General features: G+C 44.1%; 2 protein-coding genes across 2 annotated transcripts; both read right to left on the minus strand.

Annotated features, from left to right (window-relative positions):
* Positions 1-3,135: 3,135 nt before the first annotated feature.
* GHRL (ghrelin and obestatin prepropeptide) lies at positions 3,136-5,322 on the minus strand (the record flags this gene model as incomplete). Its single annotated transcript, XM_084292925.1, has 4 exons — positions 3,136-3,189; positions 4,069-4,177; positions 4,634-4,747; positions 5,215-5,322. 4 exons carry the CDS (start codon positions 5,320-5,322, stop codon positions 3,170-3,172), a joined length of 351 nt encoding a protein of 116 aa, XP_084149051.1. The 3' UTR covers positions 3,136-3,169.
* A 1,584-nt stretch (positions 5,323-6,906) lies between these two features.
* On the minus strand, positions 6,907-13,376 carry SEC13 (SEC13 homolog, nuclear pore and COPII coat complex component). The gene is made up of 9 exons (XM_084292506.1): positions 13,264-13,376; positions 13,034-13,078; positions 12,256-12,371; positions 11,650-11,801; positions 10,681-10,814; positions 9,785-9,918; positions 9,174-9,294; positions 8,219-8,365; positions 6,907-7,747 (listed from the first exon to the last, which is right to left on the minus strand). The coding sequence occupies exons 1-9, from the start codon at positions 13,264-13,266 to the stop codon at positions 7,637-7,639; spliced, it is 963 nt and encodes a 320-aa protein (XP_084148632.1). The 5' UTR covers positions 13,267-13,376; the 3' UTR covers positions 6,907-7,636.
* Between the last annotated feature and the right edge of the window lie 53 nt (positions 13,377-13,429).

Consider the following 13,429-nt stretch of genomic DNA (forward strand, 5'->3'; position numbering starts at 1 on the left):
TTTTGGAGAATAATAAATTAAAAAAAAAAAAAAGCCCTGTCTCTACATCCTGCTTTTTTGTGAGTCATAGCACAGACAACTGCCCTAGTCCAGCCTCCTGAAGTAATGTGCGTTCACAGGGAATCGCCTCAACATCTTTCTTCGCACCTCATCATGAGCTCGCCCTTCATTAACGAGCCACGTGCCTTGTGCTAATTACCACGCGCCTGCCGCCTCACGGCACTTCCCGCCCGGCCCGGCCCGGCCAATCGGTGCCAGGAGCCGCCCCGGGACAGCCAATCGGCGCCGGGACCCGGCCGCAGGTCCCGCCCCCGGGCCGTCCCGTGAGGCGCCGCTGAGGGGGCGGCCTGCGGGGCGCGGAGAGGGGCTGGGGGCGCCTCCCCGGGCCGCCTGAGGGGAGCTACCTGTGTCTGAAAGCACGAAGCTTTAGTCATAGTCATATAAAAACACACACAGAATAAAATGACGTGGTGTCACTGCTCGTCATCGGTCAGTCCCGCAACAGCAGTTTCCAGCCAGCATTTGGTTCAGTCACCGAAAACAAGCCCGGAAAGGCTCCGTGGGTCTGCGGCTGGGGGAGCTGGGGGTGTTCGGCCCGCAGAGGAGGCTCAGGGCAGCCCTTGCTGTACTTCGTAATTGCCTTAAAGGAGGTTGGGGCAACATGGGGATTGGGCTCTTCTCCCAAGCACCAAGCGATAAGATGAAGGGAAATGGCCTCAGGTTGAACCAGGGGAAGTTTAGGTTGGATATTAGGGGAAATTTCTTCACTGAGACGGTTGTGAGGTGTTGGAACAGGCTGCCCAGGGAAGTGGCTGAGGCACTGTCCCTGGAGGTCTTCAAGAAATGTGCAGATGTAGAGCTTAGCGACGTGCTTTAGTGGTGGACTTCAGAACTAGGTTAAAGGTTGGACCTGATGATCTTACAGGGCTTTTCCAACCTGAATGATTCTATGATGCTATGGTAAATGCAAGTGTAAATTCATCCTTCAGGTTTTACTCATCATTTCCTTTTTCTGCTGTTAATGACTCTTGGGAGGGCAATCTAACGTCATCCGTGACTTCTGGTGCTGTTCTCAGCACTCCGACTCTAGTCACGAAGTAATACCTCTCCCTGGAAGTCTTTCAAATCTTCACTACACTGGTCTTGCAACAAACTGCAATGAAAAACATCATGGATTGTGAAAGGACTTCTCTTTACATAGGAAGCTGGTGTAAAAATCCTTTGTTGCAACAGAATTACTTTCCTTTTTTGCTTTGCTTACTGTATTTGTCTGCTTCCTGTAGACCATCAGGCTTTTGAAAAGGCAAATTTTTATCTGAAGTGAGGCCATGAAGCTATAATGTACATCAAGTATTTTGTTGTCAAAACGAGTTGTATGCTCTTTAACTATTTACCCTAGCTTTGTTTGTATAACTCGGTAACGTCATCTGAATCTCATTGAATATCCCGTGATGTCTAACTATCAGCTGATACTACCATATAAATAGACAAACTCTGATGTGTTTTACTCTGAGGTTAAGTGTGATGAGAACAAAACTATAGGGAATCTGGCGGTGACAAAGTGTTTTGAAACTGGTAGTATACAAAGTGCACATCTTGCATTAAAAACAAACCAAAAAATGGTTCCAGTGATTATTAGCCCATTTTCATGTGGAAACAGGTCACAGGTGATGCTATTTAAGAGAATTTCCCTTAGCTTTTAAGTTTTTAACCTGCTAGTTGAATTTCCATTATTCTTCACAGTTAGCTAGAGAGCTCAAAAGTAGTTAACTCAGAAGAGAAAGGTGCTATCTTTGAACTCTCACTAAGTTTAGTCTCTATTCTCCAAATCAGGTAGTAATGATCCCCATCCAATGCTTCGTTCTTATCTTTAGCTATCGCTTTACTGCCATCTGCAGTGATGTGGAACCATTCCTGAGCGCTTCCCAGATCTCTCTCCGGGATTCACTGCTTTGCTTACTTATTCTTCTGCCTACAAAGGAAGAGAGACTGTAAAAAAAATTCGTTTGAACAGATTATTTGTAGAATCTGCTGCTTCCTCTGCCTTCTAGGCAGATAAGCACATTGGACCTATTTTGTCCGTAAGAAAGCAGTGCGTTCCTAGGCTATGCTACCCTCTTGAGGTTGATGTTGTATTTGCAAAATAGAAAATACTGCACACATTTAGGTACAAAGGGGGTTTTGTTTGTTTTGTTGTTTGGCAACCTTAGAATGTTCTGCTCAACAAGCTGCCCAATTCTGGTTTGCCTTCGGGTGGAGTATGTAACACAAGCCGTGCTGGTGGCAGCAGAGGGATCACTTCAGCTGGGCAATTAATTCTGTGTCAGGAAAATGAAACACAGCTAAGAACTGTCCGTTGCAGTTGTGTTTACCCATATCACATCAGCTTGTTCAAGAGTACTTTACAGAATGTCTTGAGGAGTGAAGTCCAAAAAATCTTCACGGATTCATCGATCTCCATAGGGGCATTCGTTTAGCCTTTTTGGAAGCATGCAAATGCTTAGGTACAGAAGAGAATATGTGCTACAGTGGAGCATACTGGTGTATGCGCTTGTAGCACCAAAATTACCTTGTTTCCCTCTGATATTCAGCATTAGTATGGAGATAGTTCTGAATTCAAGTACGTTAACTGGATTATTTTTTTAAACTGGAAGAGATATTGGATAATTTCTCTGATAATATCCATGTTAACACCTCCATTGACAATTTGGCAACTAAAAGTTGATTCCATGTGCATCTAGCTTGCAGTTGATTACATGAACTGTCTAATTTGAGATACTCTTAAAAATAACAAGTAATTGCAGTTTCAGCATTAACTTTATTTTCTATTATAGATGTGTACAGAAGCATAAGAAGATGTTTCCATCAGTTCTAGACGAGTTTCATATAGATTTCAAGCATGTCATTTAGAATAATCACAGTAGTTACTAAGGAAAAGAGGAAATAAGCCTACACATCCACCTGTAATGAACATTGCCCTGTACTATTTTTGGTTGTAGATCTTGTATTTTTACTTCAAAGTCCATCTGTATGATGTCTTTTTGTCAGGGCAAACTACACAGGTTCATGTACTTCCTTCTTCTTAAAAGCTGTGAAATCAGTAATAATTGCATTTTAAAGTAGAACTTAAATCAGCTCATGAGGTGCTGTGGTTGTCCTTCAGCTTGCCTCAGCTTTTCACTGGAGTTTCTAAAAAGGCAAAAGATAGATTATTTTGAAAACTGTAGTATTCTTCTGAAAATCCTGTTTTGATAATCTGTCCAGAAGTGCCACAAGCGTTCAAAAGAAGACAGAAGCCTTTCACGTAGTTACATTCTACAGGGGCAGGAATGCATAACACTATCTTATCTGTGTAATGGCCACAGAAGTAGCCTTTCAGAAGGACTTTAGAGAAGAACAGAGAAGAGCTTGGGGCAGAATCTTGGGATCCTGAAAAGGAAGGTGAAAGAGGAAGCCTGAGGTGATTTGTAGTTGGAATGTGTAATACAGATACGAAGACTGACATACATGTTAAAAGATTTGGAAAGGAGAGCTTAATATAGATGAGTGCAAATAAAGAGAGAAAGGCTGTAAAAGTAAAAAAATAAATAAAAAATCAGTTTGTGGTGGGAGTTAGTCATTAGAACTTTATCAGTGAAACAGCTAGAGCCATTTTAGTTAACGATAAGATATCGGTTTTGACACGTTTTGGCATGAAAAGTATGAAGGACATAGCTGAGAAGATAGGGAAATGCTGGGAACTGAGGGCTTTGGGGAAAAAAAAAAAGAAAAAAAAAAAAAACAGAAAAAAGAAAAAAAAAAAAAAAGATGGGCAGTGTAAGGAAAGGAAGCCTTCCCCTGCTTCCTAAGGTACTCTGATGTGGTTGTTCAAAGTTCAATTAGCATTTTCTGCATTTTCTGAACATCAGATATTTTACCAGTTCTCATAGTGGGAACTTCTGCCCAATCACTTCTAAAATGCTGCTATGATTGCTTTACATAACAACTTAGATGATAAATATATCATATATACATGTATGTATATATATATATAAATCTCTGCTGCTGCCATGATTTGGTTGAAAGTACCTTTAGCATTGTCTTCAAGAATGTCCTGTAGCATCTTCTCCAGTGTTTGTCCATACTCTTGATACTCCTCTTCTGTTACCTTGACACCAATTTCAAAGGGAACATGAAACTGTAAAAACATTAAAAGACAGAATTTAATGGACAATTTTTGGACCAGGACACTGCAGGTTAACTTCATGCATGTGCATGATGATGCACAAAAGGTATAAAAATGTTATCTGTTCCTTTAATGGTGCTGAGGCGTGTAATCGGTACCTGACAAACACAGTACACAGCTGCTGCAGGCCAAACTGCACAGCAAACCGGAGGAAGAAAACGACAAGGAACTCGTATTGTTATATGTTAGCTCTGAAATGTAAGTGAATCCTTAACAGCAGATTGGGATCTTAGTGCAGATAATTTTAAATTATTTCATACCATCAGTGCTAGCAGATTTCATGTGTCTTCTACTTGACTTTCAAATTAAACCTGATAGTGGCTTTCAGATGTACTACCTCCTGTGACAGAAGGAGTATTCCCACCCCAAGCCCATCTCCTGAACTTGTATGTGGGCACAAATACGAACCTTGAGTTCAATACTGTCGTTGCCATCTTCTGCCCCTGTTTTATCTGCATCCCAGAAGCCTTCTGTGCCTCGGCGATGTATTTTTGTTGTTGTTTTTGTTGGATCATTTTGTTGCTAGAAAGCAAGCAAAATAACATCCATGTAGTCTTTCCATGCTCAAACTACTCTGTCGTGGGGAATCAGAACCCGTAATTAACAGATACTGCCAATTGGGTAAGGGCATCAGAGGCTTCTTTTAAAGTTAGGCGGCTGTGTTGGTATAGAACAACAGCACTGCTATCGCTGCGTTCACTTTAACGGGGATTGGGTTTAACAAAATTATGTGGTTTAACAAATTATTTAAATGGCTGCTCTGTCTTCAGTTGTTCTTTTTTTAAATGATTCATTCTTAGTAAGTGAGATTAGTGTATTCTCAGAGCATGGATTCTACGCTAATGGTTTGTTACGGTAGTTCTCTGGAATAACTCCTTCCTCCTCCAGAAACTATCTTCTAAAACCTACACTGAATGTTGTAAAGAATCTGGGCTTTAAGGAATTATGGAGGAGGACAATTTTGAAAAAGTATTATTCACAAATTTTACCTGTATTTTTTTAAATTCAGGGCTTAAAAAACTAGAGCCAGCCAAAGCAGTTTCTGTCCGGAGGATGTTGAAAAGGAGAATTCCCAGCAGAGTACCTCTGAGAAACATGATTTTCTTCATTAGGTGGTGTGTCAAACCTAAAAAGAGAATGAAAAATTAAACTCATTTTATAATCTCTGTATTTAATTGATTCCCGATCCAGTGAAAATATTTCTCCTGACTTGAATGACTTGAAGTCCTTTCTAAAAATGAATGTGAAAACACATTTGTTCCATGCAAAAGGACAAAAAGAGATTACTACTTACAGTGATTTCTTCTGTAACTAAATTGTAATAACTGCAACTGATGGAGCCGATGGGTTAGCAGAGAGGAATTACACAGGAAAACCAGCAGAAGCCAGAGATCCTCCAACACGTCACTTGGTGGTTTTGTAACTACACCAAACTGCTGCTTTCCGAAGCGTTTTATAGAGAGAGGAATATTTGTTCTGTGCCATGACATTTCTGGAAATGCAGCCTGATATGTACTCACATTCCTTGGAAACTTGGTCAGCTTGTAAGATAACAAAATCCACAGAAAGGTGGAAACTGCATACATCTGTTGCTGCGTTTGTTTTTATTTATAATGAAATGGTGTAGGCACTGGAGTGAGAGGTTTTGTTTTTGTTTTTCTTCCCATTGCATTAATATTGTTCTTTTTAAAAATTAATGGCTGTAATGTGTATTTTTCAAAAAGGAAATGCCTCAAAGCGTTTTTATTGTTATCTGAAATGGTGTAACTGGGTTCTGTTTTATCAAATTTTGTTGTCTTTTGCTGAAAGACTGGAACTGAAGATGATACCTAGGAAACATTGCTTCCATTACTTTAAAAACCAAATGTTACATTGATCAGATATTGCATGCTGAAAAATGGAGAAGGGGTAAGATCCTGGGAACGTAAGGCAGCCTTTTCAGTTTAGCAGTTAAGATCTTAATAGAAATGGAAAATGAAAGAACACACTCCTTTGCTGCGTAATTTCAAAGCAAGTCCGAATGCAACGTTAAACTTTTAGACAACTTTGTGTGTGTGTGTGAAGGCTACCATGCATTTAAGCAAGAACAGGAACATTGCATGCTGCTTTGGTATATAGGGAGGTAATTAATTTGTGGTTTTGTTGGAGAAACTAGGATGCTATTTAGCTATTATAGATAGCCTCAGAAATGAGGTTCTTCTAGAGAAGGAGAACATCATCCTCAACTAAGTGAAAACGAAGAGCATGCATTGGAACCATTACTTTAGAGAACAGGTCCGAAGCACCAAGGAAAAATGGGACCTTTTAGTTAAGTGCTTCCCCTTTTACGGGGTGTGGAGTGCTTCAGCTTTTAGCTGATAACATGCTGAAAACTGGTTTGTTTGAGCCTTACACACTTACCTGTTCCATGCCACTGCAATTCAGGCAAGAGAATAAAGTTCTGCCCTCAGTAAGACCTATTCCAGGAGGGGGTATCACTTGCCTTCACAGCTGTATTCAAACGTGTTTTCATTTTCTTCCTTCTTACAGTGTGTACCGTTAGACTCCAGTGGACTATTAACTTCCCATCTGCTGCAAAGCTAGTACCATAGATGAGAGACCACCACACTGCTGCGTGTTTGAAGGTAGGCTGTAGACAAACCTGATAAGGCCCCCAAGAAAGATTACCAAATGCAGCAAACCAGGCTTTAAGCAATAAGATTTTATTCCGTTGGTATCTAAACAAAAACCTGAGGTACAGTACAGAAGTGTGGTATGGCTAAAAAAAAAAAAAACACCTCCAAATTGTATTTTGATTTGTTGATGTTGGTTAAATAACCAGGTTTGAGATTACCGTAAAGCAAAATACATATGCATTCCACTACTCCTTTCATCTTCAGGAAAACATGGAGACTTTCATGTACCCACATAAAGCATGTTATTTTGGGGAGGATCTAAGCACCACTTCACTACTGCCAGGACGTCACCTCCTGTTGGTAACTCCACCAGCCCTCCCCCCCACTTGAATGGCCAGAACGCTCGTCCCCGTGCACAGAAGGGTTCAGGCATCGGCACCGCGACAGCCTGCCTCCTCCTGCTCCTACTCAAGTGCAGGAAGTCTGACCCCAGCATATCCAATTAAATCTGATCCCTAAACCAGAAGGCAGGGTACAACTTTTACAGGACCAAGGAGTAGCACAAGGCACAGTACTTTGCTCTGATATTCACCTTTAATTTAAGGGAATGTCAATTAAGGCTGATTATCAACACATTGTAGCCTCCCAGCATTGGTTATAGAGTGCTCATAAAATTGGATAATTATTTCCCAAGTTCACGTCCAGTTTAGATAAAACCAGTTCTCATCTGAGTCAAGAAACATTGCAAATCAGGTATTAGTGATCACTTCCTGCTGCTGGACTGCTCACTCCTGCATCACTGCTCATTCTGCTGCCCCTCTGTAACGGCAGACACTCCTCCTTGGCCCTTGTTGACATCACTGATGCATGCCCACAGTCCATCTACTGATTCTTTCCATAGTGTGACCTTGAAAACAGAGCAGAAAGAAGTTTCAGCCGTAACATATTCTCAGTTTCTCATTTCCTTGTAACGATCACATCTGTAGTTGTAGCCCATCACCAAACTACTGAAGTCAGGCACTGCAGGGTTGTCTAAGTTATCAACTAGTTATCACTGTGTACTAAATTATCCACTGATAAAGGGGGAGAGGGAGAGAGTGAAATCTGGTGGTAGTATCCTACAAAATGAAATTAAGCCTGCATTTCCAGTCTCCATTAAGGAGTAAGAATGCAGCGCGAGCAGTTTGGCAGGGGTTAGGGTCTTTCCTCCCCTTTTGGTAATCCAAAAGAAAAAACAAAAACCAAAATAACACTCTTGCAGCAAAGCAGAATCTTTAACAGTCTTGATTCAAACAACGGAAGTGAGAATACCCTGTCTCATCCCAGCTCTTCTGAAAATAGCACATGCAAGAGTAAAAGCTGAGGCAGCAGTACTCACTTTATTGTCTCCTCCAGACACTGCAAGAATATTTGCAGTAATGGACCAACTCACATGCCAGACAACATCATTGAACTTGTGCAGCAGTTTTGGGGACCACGAATTTCCAGAGGCATCATCACATGTCCAGATAAACACTCTGCCATCCTGTAAGAGCAACAACGCTGAGCTGGTTGGACCACTAGTTTTAACAGAAAAACCAAGCTTGCTTGCATTTCCAGCTATGACCGTACTTGCACGTCCCAGCTCCGAGAGGAGCTCTAGGTGTGTTTACATCGATTTTTGCTCAACACAGCGAAGGGGCTTTGTTCTTACTACAGGCAAAGGCAAAGTGTAAGCACAGCTCTGATGAGAAAAACTGCACACAAGAGACAACCTGCAAACACCAGGGGAATACTCTCAAAATACGTATGTATCTGCTGGTATTTTCTTTTCCAATCTCATGACAGCAAGTTAGCAGCTTACTGAGTCGCCCTCTTGCTACAAAATCAAGCAGTTCCAGAATTCCTATAAGCAGCAGAAACACTAGAGTCAATATGAAGCATGAGGACATCAGAGCTGACAATGATTAAGAATGCAAGTTACTAGAAAACAGTAGTTTTTGCTAGAAGCGCAGTGAGTTTGGTCTAGAGACATTAAAATACAACTTCAGTTTCAAGCCCTTCCTTACTGCGAGCCCCTTCTGCTCACACTTCTCAAACCCAAAGGTGGTACTTGGCACAGAGCCACAGCCACACAAACCTTTGTCCAGAAATACTTCCCTTGGGCCTCTGAGTTTGATGGGAACAGGACTCAAAGGCCTTCAAGCACAGGCCCAGATACAGAAGAGGATTACCAAGAGGGCCTATTACAACAGTTCTACCTTTACTATTCCTTTACTTCCTTCCCCTTTTCTCTTGTAAATGGCAATGGAGGCAATGAGAGCCTGCCCCTGCCACTCCAAAGGAAGCCTCACCTGTGAGCAGCTAGCAATGGTGCTTGTTGGCAAACCTATGGATGGAGCCCAGGCTACGTCTCGAACCCAGTCACTGTGAGCCTCCAGCTTCTGCTCTTCTTTCCACTGACCGTCTTCTTCTCTGAAAACACATTTATACAGTTAGAAGGGTGGCGGCAGCAGCAGACAGTCATACTTTCCGGCTCCTGTTCTGGAAGATGGTTTTCTTAGATTTCACACTCCTGGTTCATCCAACCAATACAAAGCAGAAGCGTTTCCTACTCTTCTCCAAAAAAGACTCTATGGCTTACACAGAATCGCTTCTAGAGGACAGAATGCAGCACAGGACAAGAGTAACTGGTCTTCAGTTGCTGTGCAGAGATCTGCTATTGTCCAAATAACAAATGTAATCAACAATGATTAAAAAGCCACTTTTCAAGACAAGATTAAGCAGCTCTGACATGAATTGCTGTAACTATTTGGAAGTCACCAAGTTGTTTCTATTTTTGAAGTAGTTCTCTGGAAAGAATAATAATTTAAAATGAAAGCATAGAGATGCCAACAGGGATGTCCAGAGACTATAAAGAAGAACACATTTTAAAGGTTCTGAAGACTGACAACTGAGCACTTACTTCCAGATCTTCACAAGGTTGTCACAGCCACCAGATGCAAACCTTTTGATGTAGTTTGGTTTTTGACCAGATGGTTGTTCTATAAGGCTGCCTGGTACAACAGCAGGAGCCCAGCTAACTGCGTTACATCCAATCTAGTTAAGGGAAAAAAAATGTCATTACTAAAAGCTGCTTGCTTTAAATAAATAGAAAGCTGCTGAGGGGGCAGAGGACACCTAGCATACTGGCTATCTTGGGGTGGCAGGAGGAGAAATAAGCCCTGTTTAGGAAACTAGGATTCTTGTGCAATGCTGGATGGACACTGGATGAATAAGAATTCCAGATACAGTCTAGTCTCACCAGGGCATTTATTCAGAAAGTCTTAGGTAACTAAGTAACTGGGCAAATATCATCTTAGATACGTAAACAGCGGAGGCAGATTAAAAAAGGAAAAGATGCAAGACACATGCAGTTGCTAAGATTTAGGAAAGCAGAAGAAGGAATCTGCAGGTCCACAGCCCAATTTCCTGTTATTGCAAGCCACTGTCATTAATGGCTTAGATGCTTATCAAGTTGCACTTAAGCAAAAATCCCCACTGCTTGGGGAAATCACAAGTTTTTCCAGCTTCAGTTTATTCACAGCCAGATTGCAGGACATGTTTTTAGTATCAAAGTACTTTCAGAACAGCACTAATGTTTAATAAAGGCATATTAGCAGTGCTGTTGAATGGCTTTCACGTCTTTTCTACCTTATTTTGCTTACTACAAAGCATACCTTCCTACACTGGATTTATTTAAAACAAGTTAGTTTTGATTTTGGAGAACGTTTCACATTTCGTTGTATTTCAGTATTTATCCAGCCTACACATCATCCGTAGCTCCAAGAACTCTGCACTGCTCCGAAGACGCAGACTTACAGTATGTGCGTTGCTGATCTTTTTGACTTCCCACTGCCCGTCACCTGTGTAGCTCAACAACGAAATGGCTCCGTCAGAGCTCCCGCAGGCCAGTATCAATCCGTAGTCGTGTGGCGCCCAGCAGACGGAGTTCACTGAGGGGTGAGACAGACTGGGTTGTAACACAGTGACTAAGATTAACTAACCAAATCACTGACTAATATTAGTAAATAATGGAAAACTGCCTTTGTTTTTGGCCCCATTTTTGAAAGAGACCATCAATGCAGCACTTCTAATGAGATAAAAAACTCTGCCTATTCTCTGCAAGAATATCAAGAGTATCACTGGCTCTAGAGCAAAAGCTGATAGCCTAGCATAGTATTGGAAGTCTAGTTTTGTAACAAAACAAAAGGTGTGTATCAAAGAAAAAGCCCTTTTCTCATTTTTAATCCAGGCCTGGCCTCAGAAGCATGGATTAAAAGTGTTCTAGTCAATGCCTTTGAGGATAATACTGAGCAAGACATGTCTCTCTTTCCCTTCTCAGGTGGCCAGTATCAGTGTTGCTGGGCTTTGGAATACTAAGAGAAACGTGGAGACTTCTTAAGTTTGCCTGCAGTAAGACTGATCATTTCAACGAGACAGTCTCTCTTGGAAAACAAAACACAGCATGCTAAAACTCAGCTTCTTCCTTCCCTCCTTCCTTCCTACAGTGCATACGATACTGCCTCAACAATTCAGTACCCTGTCTTATTTGAAACAGATTTCCTTGTAAAAACAACTCCTATGCACACACTGTATGAATCAAGGCGGCTTATCCTGCAGTATGCCACTGCATCAATGTTTCCCCCATGCTCAGTAGACTTACTGCCTCTCCACTAATCTACCAGTCTGTCTGAAAGAGGCTTTCTTCCTTAACAACGATGGATTTATTCCAACCCGAACCCCCCCTCGTAACCCCAGTTTCACGTCCCAGCTCCAGACACCACGCACCTGACGAGTCGTGCCCCGTGTACTCGTATGTCTTTTCCCACGTGCCATTTTCTTCCTTCCAGATAATGACCTTCCTGTCGTAGGAACAGGAAGCCAAGATATTTCCATACATCGGATGAGCCCAGGCAACTTGCCACACTGGACCTTCATGCCTGCAAGAAACAGCATTGTTTGGACAAAGCTGAGAGAAATGAATTCCAGTTGTGGCTGTTTGACAGCCATTGTGTCGTGAACTGGTGCCCTGCACAGGGCTGGGACAGTGACACAAAGAACACGAGTAACGCCAAGATGAAAAATAGCACGCAAGGCTGCGGGCAAAGCCACTACCATGGAAAACAATTCCAACCATTTATCCTTATGCTAGCAATTAAGATGGTGAGCTTACTTGTAGAAAATTACAAGTTTTCAGCTGGCAATGAATCAGAAAGGCAGTTGTACTTTTAACTGGCTCTCTGTCCCCTCTCACAGCTCCCAACAGTTATTCAGCAACAACCAGCCACAGGAAGAACTACCCCAGAGGGATTTACCGTGCATCTGATGCTACCGAAAGGGAAAATGACAAAATGCTAAAAACTTCTGCTTCCACTTCTTTTTAAGACACTTTACCCTCTTAGGTCGGCGATGAGGATTTGCCCTCCGTTCCGAACATCAAAGATTTTTACGGATCTGTCTGAAGAGCAGGTCGCTAACCGGGTGCCATAGTAATCCATCTGAGCATCGTGCTGTAAGGCAATGAGAGGTGCTGTCAGCACACCCGGCTTCTGCTTTCTTAACGAGTATTCCTACATTTTAAAAGTAGCTCTACGAATTGTGAAAAGATCACCAAGTCTCAGCCCGACAGGTTAAAGAGGACAGCTTGTAAACAATCTATGTGAAGCACGGGTCTTTTCTCCCCCAGCCGCTGTTCTCACTACACAATCGTTACGGGGCCAGAGCCCAGGGAGGCGGTGGGCACACACAGCACCCCAGGATAAGGCCGTGGGGCCTCTGGGCCTAACGCCCCCCCACCTAACGTACCTTTGTTTCTAGCCATGTAACGTTGGTGTAAAAATGCTGCACCCTTATTTAGGCTTGAAATGCCATTATTTAAGCGCAGTCCGTGCGTTTACACGTTGCTTTGAAATCCTCCCTCCCACACACGTGTGTCCGCTCCCAGCCACACCTGGGCACGGGCACAGCGGCTGCCCCCCCCCCCCCCCGGGCTGTGCCCCGCCTGCTCCCCGTGCGTTCCGCTCCACACGAACGGGGCCGGGCCCGGAGCCGTTCAGCGCCGGAGCCCCCCGTGCCCCGCCAGCTCCGCTCCCGGCCGCGCTCAGCAGGGCAGGGGCAGGGGCAGGCCCCGGGCCGCGCCTCCCGGCGGTGTGGGCAGCGGGGGCGCACTCACGATCATGTCCTCGTGGGAGGTGTCCACGGTGTTGATCACGGAGACCTGCGGGGAAGGGACGCGCTCAGACAACGCCAGGGGCTCGGGGCCCGCTGCCGGCCGCCCCCGGCAGCCCGCAGAGGCCCAGGCCCGGCCCTGGCCCCGCACCCGGCCGCCGCCCTCCGCTCCCGTCCCCTCCCGTCCCCTGCCCCCCCGAGGGTCCCGTCCCGTCCCCCCCGTCCCGGCGGTACCATGTCTGCGGCCGGCAGCTCCGACGTGGCAGGGCGCGGGGCGCTGCTCAGAGCCGCAGGGCGCCGGGCTCCGGTCCGGCCCCCAAACGGCCCCGCCGCTCCCCGCTCCCCGCCGCCGGGTTCCGCCCGCGCCCAGGCCCCGCCCCGCGCCGCGCTCGCTCCCCCA

The sequence above is a fragment of the Netta rufina genome, assembly GCF_964035555.1.
Source record: "Netta rufina genome assembly, chromosome: 10".
Classification (NCBI taxonomy): domain Eukaryota; kingdom Metazoa; phylum Chordata; class Aves; order Anseriformes; family Anatidae; genus Netta; species Netta rufina.